General features: G+C 40.1%; 1 protein-coding gene and 1 pseudogene across 10 annotated transcripts; one reads left to right on the top strand and one right to left on the bottom strand.

Annotated features, from left to right (window-relative positions):
- Positions 1 to 625: 625 nt before the first annotated feature.
- LOC144333421 (mitochondrial import inner membrane translocase subunit TIM14 pseudogene) lies at positions 626 to 3,730 on the top strand (annotated as a pseudogene). The gene has a single exon (XR_013402053.1). The product of XR_013402053.1 is annotated as a mitochondrial import inner membrane translocase subunit TIM14 pseudogene (transcript).
- Positions 3,731 to 6,078: 2,348 nt separating this feature from the next.
- HNRNPA3 (heterogeneous nuclear ribonucleoprotein A3) lies at positions 6,079 to 16,880 on the bottom strand. Of its 9 annotated transcripts, XM_077957236.1 has the most exons (12): positions 16,752 to 16,880; positions 14,256 to 14,378; positions 14,020 to 14,166; positions 13,728 to 13,938; positions 13,318 to 13,407; positions 13,139 to 13,234; positions 12,970 to 13,050; positions 12,159 to 12,219; positions 12,079 to 12,116; positions 10,813 to 10,935; positions 10,658 to 10,725; positions 8,574 to 10,564 (listed from the first exon to the last, which is right to left on the bottom strand). In XM_077957236.1, the coding sequence occupies exons 1-11, from the start codon at positions 16,821 to 16,823 to the stop codon at positions 10,673 to 10,675; spliced, it is 1,095 nt and encodes a 364-aa protein (XP_077813362.1). In that variant the 5' UTR covers positions 16,824 to 16,880; the 3' UTR covers positions 8,574 to 10,564; positions 10,658 to 10,672. The 9 variants fall into 9 exon arrangements, with proteins under 9 accessions (XP_028686702.1, XP_077813363.1, XP_077813365.1 ...); XM_028830869.2 differs by lacking the exon at positions 8,574 to 10,564 and adding an exon at positions 6,079 to 7,896 and having other exon boundaries at positions 12,079 to 12,219; XM_077957237.1 differs by lacking the exon at positions 8,574 to 10,564 and adding an exon at positions 6,079 to 7,896 and having other exon boundaries at positions 12,079 to 12,219; positions 16,818 to 16,880.
- Between the last annotated feature and the right edge of the window lie 1,003 nt (positions 16,881 to 17,883).

The raw sequence follows: 17,883 nt of genomic DNA, 5'->3' as shown, positions 1-17,883 counted from the left end.
TTGGGATTCCTTTGAGTTTATTCACAAGTAGTATTTTCCGTAAGATAATCATCCTTTTAATTTAGATGTTTTGCATTTTCACAATGTTTTATTTGAAAATATAAAAATCATTTTATACTAAATTTCTAGTACCAGGGTTACAGAAAAATAAAGTATATCAAGAGGATACTTTGCCTCTTCAATAGCAAGTACATCTAAACCCAAGAAAATGTTATACACTGACGTGAAAGCATTGATTCATTTATTTCCATCAGTAGATATACGCCCACTATACACTAGGCACAGTTTGAAGTAGAAAGGACAAAACCAATATCCCTGCCCTGGAACTTGCATTCTAGTGAAGGGGAGGTAACAAGCATACTCCACTATGTTAGAAGGAATTGGATGGGGAAAACCAGTAAAAAGCGTCACAACTTAAGGCTGTAAATGGGAAGAGCGTTACTGAAGTGGCAACATTTGACGATGTGGGGGAGAAGCCGTTCTCATAGCCAAGAACACTGTAGACAAGACACAGTGGGTCCAAAGGCGGAACCACATTTGAGAAAAAACAAGGACAATGTGGCCGAAGAAAGGGATGGTGGTGGAATATGACAGAGCCTTGTAAGTCTACATAAGTGAGGTGGGGAGCTAATGGTGCTGTTCAGCAGTAACATTCAACTTTTTTTAAAGTTCCCTCTGGGGTTTGTGACTGCTGGCAGTGGCTGCCTAGCTTTCTGGTAAAGGAGTGCAGTTAGTGGCAGGTGGCTGTACCAATCCGGATGGAGGAGAAAGAAGCTGGGCTGGTCAGTACAGTGGTGGCAGCTGGACTGACCATTTCTGCTGCAGGTTTTGCAAGCCAGGAAGCACATATAGCCTGAAGTAAAAGAGTATTTTCAAAGTCTACCAAAATCTGCCTTCAGCGGTGGCTATTAGAGAGGTGGGTTTGAACCCAAAATGACAAAATGGGAAGCAGCAATACTACCTGTTGTAAGCCTTACTGCCAGGAAGGGAAAATAAAAGAGATGCTCAGTAACAAATATGATCTTAAATCGCCCAAAGAAGGATCTCCTTATATAGCAACCCAAATCAATGAAGCTAAGGATTTACTAGGTCAAGCCCAAAAAAGAAAGAAATGTATGATGAATTTTAGCTTCCTACTACTTTTTATGTATATAAATACCAACTGGTTTTTTTTTTTTTTTTTTTTTGACGGAGTCTTGCCCTGTCGCCCAGGCTGAAGTGCAGTGGTGCAATCTCAGCTCACTGCAACCTCCGCCTCCCGGGTTCAAGCGATTCTCCTGCCCCAGCCTCCTGAGTAGCTGGGATTACAGGCGCGTGCCTCCACGCCCAGCTAATTTTTGCATTTTTTAGTAGAGATGAGGTTTCACCATGTTGGTCAGGCTGGTCTCAAACTTCTGACCTCGTGATCCGTCTGCTTCGGCCTCCCAAAGTGCTGGGATTACAGGCGTTGAGCCACCGCGCCCCGGTTGAGTATCAACGTTCTATAAAATGCCTCAGAGCTACAACTTTTAAAGTTTCCTCTGGCTTGTATGTTGAGAACAGTATAGAGGGTAAGGATGGGAGTAGGGAAACCGATTGAGAGGTTCATGCATTGTGATGGTGGTTTGGTCCAGGGTGATAGAAGTGGGTAGTCAGGGACATCGGATTCTGCCACGTCTCAGAGAACTAAAAAGATTTTCTGGTAGAATGGATTTGAGTCAGGAAGTTTAACATCTTTAAGAATTGAGTTGTCCAAGGATGGAGAAGACAGGATAGAGGGAGACCCAGGTGGGAAAATCAGTTCCTTTTTGGACATACTGAGAGATCTATTAGACGTTTAAACTAGAGTGCACAAAAATAAGTTCCCTCAAAACCCTTTGAAAATCTGCATGCTAATGAATCATTCAGTTATTATTTCCTCACCTAAGCACGTTTCACTTGTTCATATTGTTTTGCCTTTTTAAAGTGAGGAAATGGAGATTCATTTAAGTATGTTTAAAATAAGCACTGCATGTGTTAACTATTCAGTGAAGACTCCTAGCAACCCATTAGGAGCGATGTAGTGTTAGAAATCCTGTCCCTGGAACCAGACTGCATGGGCTTGCTGCTAATTCCTAGAATGACCTTTAGTAACTCACTTTAGTTTTTTTTTTTTTTTTTTTGAGACAGTCTGGCTCTGTCACCCAGGCTGGAGTGCAATGGCGCTATCTCGGCTCACTGCAAGCTCTGCCTCCTGGGTTCAGGCCATTCTTCTGCCTCCTCTTAAGCGTGTTTTCTCATTTAAAAGCAGAGTGGTACTCAGTGGGTCACCCCCACAAAAAGCACTGCGCCTAGCTCATAGTAAACATTGCATAAACAATGGGTGTGTCAGTTTCCTTTAGTCTTGTATTATGCTTTTTGGCTACAAGTGAATCCAAATTAGCTTACAAGAGAATTTTACTGCTGGGATTGAAAATGACTTCAAGGACTAATGGATCTAAGGGTTCAAATGTGAAGATTTTGTGTTCTTCTTCTTCTTGAGATGGAGTCCCACTCTGTTGCCCACGATGGAGTGCAGTGGCACAATCTCGGCTCACTGCAACCTCCACCTCTCAGGTTCAAGTGATTCTCCTGCCTCAGCCTCCCAAGTAGCTGGGATTACAGGTATCCGCCACCCGCCGGTTTTTTTTTTTTTTTTTTTTTTGTTGCATTTTTAGTGGAGACAGGTTTTCACCATGATGACCAGGATGGTATGGAACTCCTGACGTCAAGTGATCCTCCTTGGCCTCCCAAAGTGCTAGGATTACACGCGAGCCACCACGCCAAGCCCAAGATTTTGGGTCCTGAATATTTTTCACATGCTATCAAGGAACTTCCTTCCTCTGATGGTGTGGTGATGGGGAATCTCGGGAGAAGACATCACTTTTCCAAACTCAGATAATCCCAGGTCTCGAACAAACTATATTCTTACACCAAATTGTGAGTGGGGAGATGGTGGCAAGAATCTCAGCAGCAGCCCTATCTGGAGCACCTAACACTGACTGGTATTTGAAGGGAGAAGAGCATTGCTGGGCAGACAAAAACAGACATTCTTTGGCAGTAAACTTCAAAGTATTCTGACCAATTCATACAAGGTAACTGGCCATAGAAACTTATGGTACCTAAAAATACTACAGTGAAGTATAAAACATTGTGAGAAATTATAAATTTCAAATAACAAATCCCAACTATGCCATGACTAATAAAACCAAGTGTTCATTTCTCTTAATTTGCATTTGCGTTGAGAGCTTTATACCTGTGCTCAAATTTGACTATCAAACTGTAATTGCACAACACTTTATATGAAAACCTATCTTCTTGCCAAGATTTCCCAAGTTCCTGTTTTTAAGGGGGGCACTGCTCAAATGTTTGCCATATCCGTATTTGTGACTAAGCTTCAGAATACATACATTTAAACATACCTACCAGGGTGCTTTGTCTTCAGTTGATGCTGTTTAACACCTGAGAACTGGAAAAAAATTAAAGACTAGAAAACTTCAATCCTATATTGGGGTGGCGGAGGGGGGAAGACATTGGCATAACTTTTATCACCCATTAGAATTTTAGGTATGCTTCAGGATATCCTTGTAAGACAGTATCCAGCATTACCAAAATACTATCTTTAGGGTCCACAAGACAGGCGCTAGGTTAGGTTCTTTAAGCTATTGAATTTAACTTTCTGATTGAGGGAAGGGATTATAAATCCATTTTACCAAAAAAAAAGAAAAAGAAAGTGTGTGTGTGTGTGTGGGGGGGGGGGGGGGGGGAATCAGGTTAAAAACAGGAGTTCTTAACCTGTATAGTTTTTAGGTCTGAGAATTTTGATGGGAAGAAACTTTCTTCATTTTTACTTCATTTCCTTCAATATTCCAGGCAACAAACTACTGGTATTTCACTGTACTTGGCTTAAAGTACAATTTAAACCACATTATCAATTATGCATCAGAACTTCAATGTTAGAAATCAGACCCACCATTAGGCCTAATTTAGTGTTTCAAGTACATTAAGTCATAAACTTAATATTTTGGTAATTATTTTCATGTAACATTTGAGTAATCTCACCTGCATCTCATGCCATGTAAAAATCAACATTCTAAGGGGCCTGCTGGAATACCAATCTGCCAGAGAGCATGGCATTAAAAGGAACCAAGTAACCTGCCCACGCTCACAAAACTGCTTTTACATTCTGTATTTACATTTCTTACTGATAAAATCTGACCCAAGAATCAGAGTAACAAAAACTACGAATTACGTTTTCTTTCAGTACCTATTGAGAGTAAGACCACTGACTTCAAATAGACAATCCATCAGAATTCTTTTGATATAAAGGATGTAAGTTTACTCAGCATTTACCGAACAGCATAGTTAATACAATTTAAAAATTAAGTTACCTGGAGCCTCAGATACAGCTAAACATTTTACACAATTCCTTTACGATGACAAGTCCTTTAATTAGTGGCTATATATATGGATGTAGTCAATGAAACTCTTCCATATATTTTAAGGTATTTTTAAGCTGTCAACATTCTTGTGTATACCCTTCACCCAGTTACTATTTCTTTACCAATAAAAGTTGAACAGTATGGGTTAATGCCCATTTCCTAGCAAGCTTTCAGAACTGTGCACAATGTACACTTCAACGCACCCTTGCCATTACCTGGTGTTAGGGTCTCTGAAAATTTGTTAAGCTTAAAATGGCTTTTATCTATCACCACCTTACATCCCCCTAAACCTTGGCATTGTAGTGTATTCAATCCAAAGTTAAAAATCAACCCAGTGTATCCAATTTTTGCAAAAGAAAACAATCTTTACATTTACTATGTCTGTGACGCACACATGCAAACTCTAATTTTATCTCATTTCCTATTTTGCTGTTTATATAACAATGTCCTTTCACTGTGAGAAAACAAGGGTAAATATACTTTTGTTGGAAATAAGTCCACACTCGTCCTTTATTATTCCAGGACCTAAGTATTAAACTGAAATTATTAGACACGCCATTCTTTTTTGAGACGGAATCTCGCTATCACCCAAATTGGAGTGCAGTGGTGCGATCTCTGCTCACTACATGTTCCACCTTCTGGATTCACGCCCTTCTCCTGCCTCAGCCTCCTGGGTAGTGAGACTACAGGTGCCCACCACCACGCCCAGCTAATTTTTTGTATTTTTTAGTAGAGATGGGGTTTCATCATGTTAGCTAGGATGGTCTCAATCTCCTGACCTTGTGATCTGTCTGCCTTGGTGTCCCGAAGTACTGGGATTACAGGTGTGAGCCACCATGCCTGGTCTAGACATGCCACTCTTTAAGATTACTTAACTGCACAGAATATGAAACCAATGTTTGAATACAAGCAAAATGAGTTTGCATTAAGTCTAACAGCTAGCCAAGAACCCTCATCTGGCTTCAACTTATAAAGTATTTCACTTGAAAAAATTATATTGGGAAAATGCTTAATAGCTAGTAAGGCTAGAAATCCAAATACACATGTTGTAATTTCAAAAAAAAAAAAAAAAAAAATCATCAAAGACCTACCCCCATAAATGAATCCAGCAAAAGATGATCATTACCCACATCATCCTTACCCTTTTCCTCTTCGGTTAAACATCAGTGTAGTTTGAGACTACAAAATTTCCTGAAAGGTTTTCCCCAACTTACTTTCACCATATAGTACTGAACCACTCCACTGCCTCTCAAGAAACTAGGGAATTCCAACATCTGAAATGCCCTTTCCCTCCTAGCAACCACCTTTTTCTCCTAGTTTCTATTCACTCACTCGTTTATCCTTTTTTCCCTCAAAGGTTCAGATGCCTCACATGTATCACCCAAATACCTAATACATTGTCAAGACCTAAACTATTTTAGGCAACAAGTGCTGATAACTTTAAAAAATATTTTTTCTTCCATGCTTATTTCCCACGGCTTATTTCCCATATAATAGAATTCACATCTTTTAAAATAACTGATAAAGGCTCACTCCAAGTTTCCTGTTGTTTTATTACTTACTGGTAAAATAACTCAAAATATTCACCTATAGTGTTTAAGTCACATGAACATTGTGAAGTGACAAAACAACACACACATTTCTAAAAATATTTTAATGAAAAAGTTATCTTTCTGTAAACATTTCATTATACTACAAATGAAACATCTGAATCCATTACAGAACACTTCTGAATTCTTAAAAATCAGAAAACATACTGAAGTTTTAAAGTAATTTTGAATATTTAGATAGGCTAACAATCCTTACATTACCCTTGCACACTGGCATGCTTATTCACTAATTTGTGACATTACTGGAACTCCAAGAGATACTGTCAATTAGGTTTCAACTTTTGACTATTATATACCGGAACTCTTAAAACCAAGCCTATTTCAATTAGTTACTTAACAAATGTACTTCATTATCACATATTCTCCTTTAGGACATGAGTATAAATTCAGCTTTTTAGAAGTGTAATATTAGAAGCAGTAACCTACAAATTGGTTTAACAAAATCAGTTAAATCTGCCCCAACCACTTATATAACAATTTTTTTTTTTTTTACTGCTGCTACAACTTATGAGAATACTGTATTTTTCAGAAACGACAATGGAACTATGTTTAAACAAAATAATTTTATTTCATAAAAAGAAATGAACTAGAAAGAACAATGCCCTTAAAAAATAAAATTGTCTGCTTCACTAAAACCATGTTGTGAGGGAAATTCATCAAAGGCTGTTAGCTTATTCAACACGTGTAGAAATTGGGTTCTGATTTAGATACAGAGCCAACCAGTCATTTTCTGAGACTAAACACTGGCAAACTGCATCTTCCTGTAGGGAACTGGTAATTTAGAAACTAGTTTGCATTTTCACTATCTGTCTCCAAAGGATTTTTGTTTTTTAAAGTAAACTAACCACCTAAATGGTTAAGCCCTTTTGGGGCAGCAAAAACAGCCCTTATTACCCAACAACAACCAGTCTGAACAGTAATTCAGTATTCTTCAGGAAAACGTCTTTTTACAAAGGAGCACTAATTAGGCCCCCACTGCCTAACATGAACCAAAACAAAAAAGGAAGCAAAATGTAACCTATTGGTCCAATGAATTCCCTGAATTTATATGCAAAAGAACGTATGAGGCCACTTGAAGACCAACCTTTATCCATGACATCTGGTAACTTTTCTTGAGATGGGGTCTGTCACCCAGGCTGGAATACAGTGGGGCAGTCAGCTCACAGCAGCCTTAACCACCTGGGATCAAGGCATCCTCCCACCTCAGCCTCCCAAGTAGCTGGGACTACAGATGTGTACCACCAGGCCCAGCTAATTTTTGTATTTTTTGTTGACAGGGTCTCGTTATGTTGCCCAGGCTAGTATCAAACTCCTGGACTCGGGATCCATCTGCCTCGGCCTCCCAAAGTGCTGGGATTACAGGCGTGAGCCATTGTGCCTGGCCCTGGTAACTTTTAATGTTCCTCTGAAGGTGTTTTCCTAGTATGAGGATTGGCAGCTTAGTGTGTTGTGTGTCATGCTTATTACAAAAATGGTTTTCACAAAAGCTGAAGCTACTTTCTCTTACCAAAAATTGAGTTTACCCTGAAGACACTAATAATGAATTGCATACACGAGGGGTCACAACTGACTTGATATTAATACTTATGGCTATTTTGCAGGAGAATTTTTAAAACTAAGGTTTAAAATGTGTTGGACATGGTACCCAGGTAGTTTTCAGTCGAATTTTATCAATGTGCCTACTAGAGAGGGACAAAGTTGTGAAATACGTAATGTAGACTTGCAGGGAAACAAATGGTGTCATCAGGTTTTACTGTCAACTACAAACCTTACCCAGCCAGAAACCTTCGTATTTTAGATGGTAGGAAAGACATTCCTCATTTAGGCAAGTAGGGTTCTCATTCAACCTGCAAATCAAAAAGATTACTCTTACCTTGCTTTACAAAAAATTACTCTTTAATTAGTGAAAAAATTCAAATTCAAGCCTTACCTAATGCTTATTGCCCTTCCTTGCAGGTCTAAATGCTAGACCTAGCGACTGTGGCAACTATCTCTCATTGATGTTCCAAAAGGCGAAGAGCTCCTTCCTGCTAGACTTTCTTCGATATTTCAGTTGTAATAAGCAGATTTAACTAGCTTTTGGAAAGTTGCTCACTATCATCATAGTATCTTATGCCTTCACTTCTCTGTAGTTGAAGCTCTTGCTGCTGCCTTGTCATTCTTTATTTATGCTGACTTGTCCAAACACAAAAGGCTGCTGAAGTCCTGTCTTAGTGAGTTTCCTTTGATCCACACTGTGCTTAAAAAGCACATCTTAGGTCCTTTAAAGCTGGTTAAATCGCTCTCCTCATGGCTTACTTTTCCACACTGTTCACAAGATCTAAGCTAATACAACTTATAAACAGGTCACATACACAGATTTCACCTGCTTATAGGTTGTAAACATCAACTTACTGCAAATGTTTTCACTATAATACTAGTTCCAGAACATAGAAAGTTGGTTAACAGTACAATTAACCTCATGCCATTAAAGGATACTGTCAAGGTTGTGTCAAACAATTTCACAAACATAAAACAGGAAATGTTAATCTCCCCCATTCCTTTAAACTTTATTTATATGAATAAAAGAACTTGAGACAATTTAGCTCAATTTTAATGTTTCCCAAGCATTATTTTGACCAGGTACCCAGGTTTAAGTTATGAACATTGACAGTGTCCATTATATAACCACACTTGAAGTTATTAAGGACTTAACCATTTTCTAATATTAGCCTATTTTCTACACTGCTTTTCACATATATGCCCATTAACAAATGGAATGTCTGTTACATTTATTGTTTTGTGAATGTTTCTGGAAAACTGCAGTATGTGTGAAGACCAATTTCCATGCTGGCATTGCATGCATCCAAATATTAATGCACAGAGGCACAGAATTAGAGCAACAAGAGAGCATATTCAAACACTAGCACGCCCCATTCCCCTTTTTATTGCTTGTTTGCTTAGTACTTCTTAAAACAAAAAAAAAGACTTGAATTCAACGTTCAACTACCAAAGAAAGAGTAACAGCAGGGCACATACTCAGGGCTCAAATGAAATTGTAAGCACTAGCTGGCGCAAAACAGTAGACATTGGCTTATATTACTATATATATATATGACCTTATTATCTAAAAGTCTTCTCAACCAGGGCCTTCCGAACCAATTGATAACAACATGATTTATGTTGAAATATACACAAGAAATAACAGTGTGTTCTTTGGGCATTTAAGAACTCAAGACTATTCAAATTTGAATTCAGGTCTGTAGGAAGTGAGAAGCCTGTACTAAGCAACTGTGCTACATTTCTGCTGCAGTTAGGTTATTTTGAACAATTATACCTAAACTATCCATGGTTTCATCCAGCAAAATGTATAGAATACAAACAGGAAAGCATGCCAGCCAGTTAGGGGTTTAATAACGCATCATTTTTATTCTCTTGCTCTGAAAACCTGTATCAAAAAAAAATTAAACTAAGGAAAATAACTCAAGATTTATGGGCCTCTTGTGCTTTAAAAAAAGAAAAATAAAAGGTACCCACTAATTTGCTCAGATATAGCAGGCTTAATGGTTCTATATTTTGAAAAGTTTTTAAGAATAGTTTCTAACATAGGAGAGGGAAAACATCCACTATCCCTTTTCAGAATTTAAATGGAGGGCAGTAAACATTCTTTACACCCAAAACCTATGGCAGCAGTTCAAATTTGACCAAGGTAAATGTATGGAGATGTTCTAAACACAGCTAGGACTCAGCAAGTCTAACACACTAAAATCATATGATTACATTTTAAAAGAAAATGCACAAAAACCAAATAGAAATTTTGAGATTTTTTTCATTTGAAGGTAATCTTAATGCTATTAAATTCACAAATGCTAATTTAAATACCCAATCCTATTTATCTAAAACACACATTGCAAACACACAAATTATCTATTCTCTCCACATGTCAGCGCCCATTCATATCATGGTTTGGAAATGGGGAGACTATAGATTCCCCTTATACTGCAAGTCAGCAGGTGTTTCTTTACAGTTAACTTTAGCAAAATTCATACAAAATAGTAATTAACAATGATCTTCTTTACTTGTTAACTCACAAGGAAACACCTTCAAAACTGCATTTTGTTAAAGTTTCTGTACTAAAATGTAGAAAAACTGAACTACACAAATATTGAAAAGTTAAAAATTCCTTAATTTTTTATTCCTGGTACCACTACCACAATTTACAGGGCAATATACCTGATGTAATGAAAAGAAAAAGAAAAAGACAAAGCTACAACAGATAAAAGACCTCAGGAATGTACATCTAATTGACACTACATTGCATTAATCAATAGCTGCACTTTTTGCAAACTGTGGCTATGACAGTCCTGAACAAGAAGGGTTTCCTGTTTAAGCTGCAGTAACTTTTCTGACTATGGATCATCGTTCCTTCTGTGGCAGATTTTTACAGTTCCTCTAATGCATTTGGGACGACTGTCTCAAAGTAACCTGCAGCTTTCCTGACAACTCCTCGCTCTCTCTCCTGCTAAGAACTGTAGCCTGTTGAATAATACAGGATAAAAAAATTATTACACTCAGTGAACAGTTCCACATATTCTTTTATCATCATAATAAAAATTTAAAGATACCTACCCTTTTCTGCTGTTTTTAGAACCTTCTGCTACCATATCCACCACTTCCACCACCAGATCCATAACCACCTAAAAATAGACATAGTATTTTAAAAGAAGTATACACATTTGTTTAATTAAAAAGGCTCTAAAGAATTTATTTAAGAAAGTACTTACCACCATAGGGACTGCCCGAGCTTCTTCCACCAAAACTGCCCCCTTTCATGGGTCCATAATTTGACTGCTGTTGTCCACTATAATTTCCAAAATCATTATAGTTCCCACCACCACCATAGTTACCTGAAATCAGAAAGGTTTTTATGTGTGGTTTACCTACACAATAATCATTTTCCCCTTTTAATGTATGTAATTATCATCTTTTAAGAATTATGATAGCATGATTATACACATCACTTTGGTAGCACCACTTGGGATAACTGACGTCAGGGTATTAAAACACAATCAACATTTTGTCTATATTAGATGCTATTCTCTAGGCCCATGTTCTCTCTACCATTAACACCATTAAAATTGTCAGTGTTCCATTCACTATGATTCTGAGGCATTATAACTTGTTAAAACTTCACTCATCTGTCACTGACATGTTAATTAGGTCCAACAAAACAGTCCATTCCTAAGAAAGCTTTTAACAGTATTCTGGATTAATGACCTATACTTGCTTGCTTAAATTCGGCAACTACCTGTGACATATTAAGACCCAAAGTACTTTGTTAACCTAAGCCCTAGATGGCAATCTGCACACTTCAACATGTCTGGAGTATTCAAACATTTTATTCCCAATTATCCAGTTTAAATGTACCTAAGAGTTAAGTAACATTTTGGCAGTAAATAAACTCCCAATCTTTTACATGTAAAACATGTATTAAATACTGGTAAATGTTCATTTTTAACTACTCAATTAAGAATTGAGTACATCTGACTGAGCGTGGTGGCTCACACCTGTAATCCCAGCACTATGGGAGACAGAGGCGGGCAGATCACAAGGTCAGGAGATCGAGACCATCCTGGCTAACATGGTGAAACGCTGTCTCTACTAAAAACACAAAAAAATAACCGGGCGTAATGGCATGCACCTGTACTCCCAGCTACTTGGGGGGCCGAGGCAGGAAAATCGCTTGAACCCGGGAGGCGGAAACTGCAATGAGCTGAGATCACGCCACTGCACTCCAGCCTGGGCAACAGAGCGAAACTCCATTTCACAAAAAAAAAAAAAAAAAAAAAAAGGAGTTGAATACATTTTACTAAATAACCAGCAAAGTCAAGAAAATTTGGTTTGAACTACTCACCATTTTAGTATTTTTTAATATTACAAAACATAAAATTTGATAAAATGCTAACTTTTAACACTTTTCAAATATGTGTCATGCCAACTATTAGCAACACTGAATATTTAACATTTAAATAAAACAAGTGAATGCTTACCGCCAAAATTTCCTCCTTCATTGTAACCATCATATCCTCCACCACCGCCACCATATCCACCACCTTGGTTTCCATATCCTGGTCCACCACCACCATAGCCCCCTCTACTACTATAACCAGGACCACCGCCATAGTTGCCACCTAAAAAAAAAAACAAAAAACAAGACCACACAAAAACGTTTCAAGTGTATAGTCAAGTTATTCAATTCTGGTGTGTGTAAGAGACTGAGTCTTGCTCTGTTGCCCGGGCTCAAGTACAGTTGTGCAACCACAGCAATGGAGCCTTGAACTCCTGGGCTCAAGTCATTCTCCCACCTCAGCCTCCTGAGTAGCTAGACTATGGGCATGTGCCACCACGTTCCCCTATTTTATTTTTCTAGAGACACGGTTTCTCCTTATGTTGCTCAGACTGGTCTCAAAAGCCTCACCTTAAGCAACCCCTCTGCCTCAGCCTCCTGAACAGCTAGGATTACTCAACTATGGTTTTATATTACATTTAAGCCACTGGCAAATAAGCCAGTGAGTTGATTTAACACTCTGAAGCCTGGTGATAGCTAATAATAATAGAATATCAAGTATCTGCGCTAGTAAGAATGAAAATAAGTGTTTAACCATCTTGTGATAGTTAAAAAAAAAAAATCAGTTTTCCTTTTATAAAATTTCACTAAGAAAAATACAGTCTCAGACTTAATAAAACAATCTGGCTCAACCCCTACTACTTGCTGAAAAAGAGCAGCTGATGTATCTTTAGGGGAAAAAGGGTTCCTGCTCTTCTATGGCATTAGTTTGGAAATACACCTTAACCATTAAGCCATTCAAGCTTTGACTAAAATTAGAAAAGTGTAGTAATTTTCAGGAAGTTAAAATATCAATCGAAAATAAGCCACGTACCATCACCTCCAAATCCATTATATCCACCATCACCTCCTCCATAACTACCTCTGCTACCACCACCTCCACCACCATAGCCTCCTGAGGAAAAACAAGAAATGAATTAAAATCATATATTCAACTTACTGAAATGTTAGGTGTGCATGTACTCAGAAGATAAACAGCCTACCTCTTCCACCAAAGTTTCCACCACGGCCAAAATTACCTCCACCACCTCCAAAGTTTCCTCCACGACCCATAAAATTGCCAGATCCACCTCCACGACCTTTAACACAGGCAAGGGAGATTTTTAAGAACCTTACAAACATGACTCACATCCACTGTGTACATGTGTATGGTCCTACTCACCTCTCTGTGATCCAGCAGACTGCATCTCTTGTTTAGAAAGGGCCTTTTTCACTTCACAATTATGCCCATTAATAGTGTGGTATTTCTGAACTAAATTTTTTTTTAATCAAACAAAACAGAAAGTTATTTTATGTTTGGAAAAGCACATATACGAGATACCCTCTGTCATTATGTAACCCATTAAGACATAATCAGGTAGTTACTCTGGGAATGAAGGAGCATTCTGAGATGTTAATGTTTATTTCTTGATCTGGATACTGATTACACAGGTATAGACACTATAAAAACTGACTATACACTATAAATGCCATTACACGCAACAGAAAATTACAAGCAGTTTAGCAAATTTAGTTCAAGACAGAAAACCCACGTCTACTTTCTCATTCGAGTTACCATAAATTGTTACTTACCAACAATTTTATCAACTGTATCATGATCATCAAAAGTTACAAAAGCAAATCCTCTCTTTTTTCCACTCTGCCTGTCTTCCATAACTTCTATGGTTTCAATTTTGCCATACTTTTCAAAGTAGTCTCTCAAATTATATTCTTCTGTATCTTCTTTAATACCACCAACAAAAATTTTCTTCACTGTTAGATGGGCACCAGGCTTTACAGAATCCTATAAATAAAGTAATAAATTAAGTCAAGAAACAAACTTTCACAACAATTTCATATATTACACAATATATTATTAAAATACCTCTCTAGAAACAGCTCTCTTTGGTTCCACTACACGCCCATCAACCTTGTGTGGTCGAGCACACATTGCTGCATCCACCTCTTCAACACAAGAATAAGTCACAAAACCAAAGCCCCTGGAACGTTTTGTTTGGGGGTCTCTCATTACCTACAAAATAAAAGTTTTACAACGTTGAAAACATCTCCACGGATTCTCTTCAACACTTAGAACCCTTCTATTCCCTTAGTGTAACTTACCACACAATCTGTGAGTGTGCCCCATTTCTCAAAATGTTCTCTTAAACTATCATCTGTAGTTTCAAAGCTCAGACCACCAATAAACAGTTTTCTCAACTGCTCTGGTTCCTTTGGATCATGGCCCTGAGAGAAAGAACCAATACTCTTAAATTATCTTACAGTAGATGGATTAAGATGCACGAAGAGCCTTTAATGTACTGTAAGTAATAAAATCAACATCAAATTCCTGTGACAATTAACACTTTGTCCAGTTAACTCTGACCAGACACTGGGCGCGGTGGCTCATGCCTGTAATCCCAACACGTTGGGAGGCCGAGGCAGGTGGATCACCTGAGATCAGGAGTTCAAGACCAGCCTGGCCAACATGGCGAAACCTCATCTCTACTAAAAACACAAAAACTAGCTGGGCGCGGTGGCAGGCGTCAGTAATCCCAGCTACTCGGGAAGCTGAGGCAGGAGAATCGCTTGAAGCCAGGAGGCGGAGGATGCAGTGAGCCAAGATCGTGTCATTACACTCCAGCCTGGGCGATAGGAGCGATACTCCGTCTCAACAAAAACAAAACAACAACAAAAAAATAAACAACAAAAACTTTGACCAGAAATACAGACTTCAACTGTTAAAAGGGCTAACTCTGTCAAGGAAACCTATAACCAGCCTTTCAAATGCCAACATCACTTCAACTAAACTGAAATCCAAGACAAATCCAGAATCTAAAAACCCTTCATTTTTTAAAAGCTGCAATTGTCTGAAAACCTTTACTTTAGAAGTTGCTAATGAGAAGTCATTTTCTAAGGCACTAAACTGCTGGAGAAGCAGTGTTGCATCTATCCCACTTCAACTCTTCTCAGTCTACATCCCAACATGCTTTTAATTTTAAACTCCAAACTGTGATGAACAATCTAAAAGTTCTAAATGTCAAACTTACAGAAACTCACTGCTTTCAAGCAAATTAATTTAAAATAGGCATTCCTAAGCCAAACCAGCATCTCCCAAAAAAACTAAGAGGAAAAAAAAAAAGCCGACCAAATAGCTTTCTATAACCCATGTTTGTTATATGCTGCAAAAATCTTCATTTTATGACTCAATTTTAAGAGTCACAACAAACTGCCAAGTTGAACTTACATTAGGAATGGTATGTATTGTCTGACCATAAGAACGGAGCACAGCAAAACAAAAATTGAGATTTTTAAGAATTAGGATGTCTTGAAATTGTTTTATACTTCAGTCAGACTTCTTAACACATTGCATGAACTGTTATTTAATGCATGAAGGTTTCCTTCACCCGAAGTCCTTAAATAAGGGGGCTCACATTTACATTCTCATGTCTTCAAGTGTCTTCTAGAGGTAGAGATGTTAAGGCATTTAATGTGAAGATTGTCACATGCTAGAAAAAAATGTTAAGAGCCTAAAGCATTAATTCACGTAGTCTCATCTTTTCAAGTCTTGGATAAATGTATTCGATTGACAATAACGAAATCGACAAAAATATTTAGGATCCACATTAAATGTACTGCAAACAAGTGAAAATTTCAACTTTGGTTGCAGTCCTCTAAATAAAATTCCAGGAAACTACAAGCAGAGCCGACTCAAAGAATGGGAAAACATGAAGATAAAAAACATTTTAAAATTCTTCCTTAACATCTACACTCAAATTCTTCTCCACCCACCCTCCCCAACGGCCGGGGTCGGTAAAAAGCTGGCTGGGTTTTCACATCTGCACTCAAGTTCTCAAATACTAAGTTCTTCGCCCACATGGCGGTTTGAGAAGTGTAATGTAACTACTTCAGCAAAAACAGGAAGTATTCTAAAGCAGCAAAGTTTTTAACAATCTCATATTTCCAACAGGATGCTGCGAAGAAAAGAACAGGCCAATTATCGACTTCTCCTCGCGGAGAGAACCGGTAAAATGCCCAGAAAAGCGTCCGCCGAACTTCAGCGAAAGCACTACCTTCTCGTGCTTCGAGGCCATTTGCGGCATTTTCTGCCGGGCCGCCTCCGCCCTCTTCTCTCCAATCCCAGGCTCTCTTTCCCGGCGGCAGAGCGAGGCGGCGGCCATTGCGGGCCAATGCGCCATTTCGTAACACGGCGGCGGATCAATGTCAATGTGGCCGCCGCCCGCCTGCTCGCTCGCCCGGATGTGCCTGCTCGTCCCTTCCCCTCCCCCACAACCTCTTCCCAACCGCTCCCGCCGGGGCCCGCCATGCCGCCCTCGGCCTCGCTTCTGAGGCCGCGCAACCGGCAGGCCGGCTTCCCTCCCGGGACCTCCCCGACCACGCCGCGCCTCCAAGGGGCCGCCTGTGTAGCCGAAGATGAAGGCGAGGCGGGTGAGGGGCCCCGAGGAGGTCTCCAAGGCCCGCTCCCCTCCCCCTCCCACCGCCCGTCTCAACGCAAGAGCGCGGGACGGCCGCCCCGGTTCACCCGGCCTCCCCGCTCCCACCGAACCAGGCCCCCCACGCCGGCCATTCCCCACCAACCCCCCGCTCTCCCCCTAATACCTCCTCCCCCCGGCGGCGACGGCGACGGCCGGAGTCGGGCTGGGGGCGACCGGGCGGCGGTTTTACCTCCATTTTGAGACCGGACTCGCCTCTTCCAACTCGAGTTCAATATGGGACCGAGAGGAAGAGGCGGGGCCAGTCGTCACGTGACGCGTTTTCCGCGCGCCGCCAGTCTGGTGGGGGAGGAGCGAGCTGGGAAGGGGGCGGAGCCAAGCGGGCGCGAAGAACGACTGGACCAGCGGGTTGGCGGGCGGAGGGCGGAGGCGCGGCGTGCCGCGGGAGCGCGCGCGCCTCGCCGACTTTCAGGGCAGGACCGCCTTGGCGCCGTTCGCGTCCGGACGAGTTCCGGGACGTCAGTTCGGTCTCCGCCAATGGTGAGCGTCCACGTAGAGAAAACGCCTCGTGATCGCGCGTCACCAGAGAGAAAGGCCTTTCCTTTTCTTCTCGCGCTTGTGCCTCCTTCCCCCGCAGGCCTCTAGTTTTCCTTTTCCGAATTCATTCCATTCCTGTGCCCGAAATAAAACCTACGTTTTTCTTGCTTGTAATTTAAAGGTTGCAGGTAAAACCCCTTAGCCCTTCGGACCACCTATCCTGTTTCCAAATGCCAGGGACCAGTGTCTGTGACTGCGGCGCCCACCTGAGGGCATGTACTGAAAATCCCTGCGGCTCCGACGTGTAGGAATCACAGGCACCCTGGGCAGGCCTCAAAACGCGGCCGACATACAGAATTTTTACCATTAACGACCTGAGGCAGGACTGGTGGAGGTCAGTTCATTAGTTACTGATCTCAAGAAACAAGTCAGGACTATTTTCTAATGTGCTTCTTTCAAGTTAGTGTGGAAAGAGCTGATGCATCTGTTGTAGCTGACGGAATTTAAGGAACTGAATAATTGACAAGATTTTCAGAAAAGCAGGGTCGCCAGATAATGCTACCAGTTTGCGAAAGATTGTTACCGTAATGCTCTAGAGATCTAATCCTTTCTCGGCCTAGTCAGATGATTTTAAATCATTTGACTTCACAGAGCTGTAGTTTCAGTTTTTTACATGAAAAGGGGGATGGGATTAGGTCATCTTCTAACACCCAGGCCAGCCATAAATTGATAATCTATGAATCCATATTTAAAGTTACTGA

Source organism: Macaca mulatta, chromosome 12 (genome assembly GCF_049350105.2).
Source record: "Macaca mulatta isolate MMU2019108-1 chromosome 12, T2T-MMU8v2.0, whole genome shotgun sequence".
In the NCBI taxonomy this organism is placed as follows: Eukaryota; Metazoa; Chordata; class Mammalia; order Primates; family Cercopithecidae; genus Macaca; species Macaca mulatta.
This window is presented reverse-complemented; position numbering and strand designations above follow the sequence as displayed.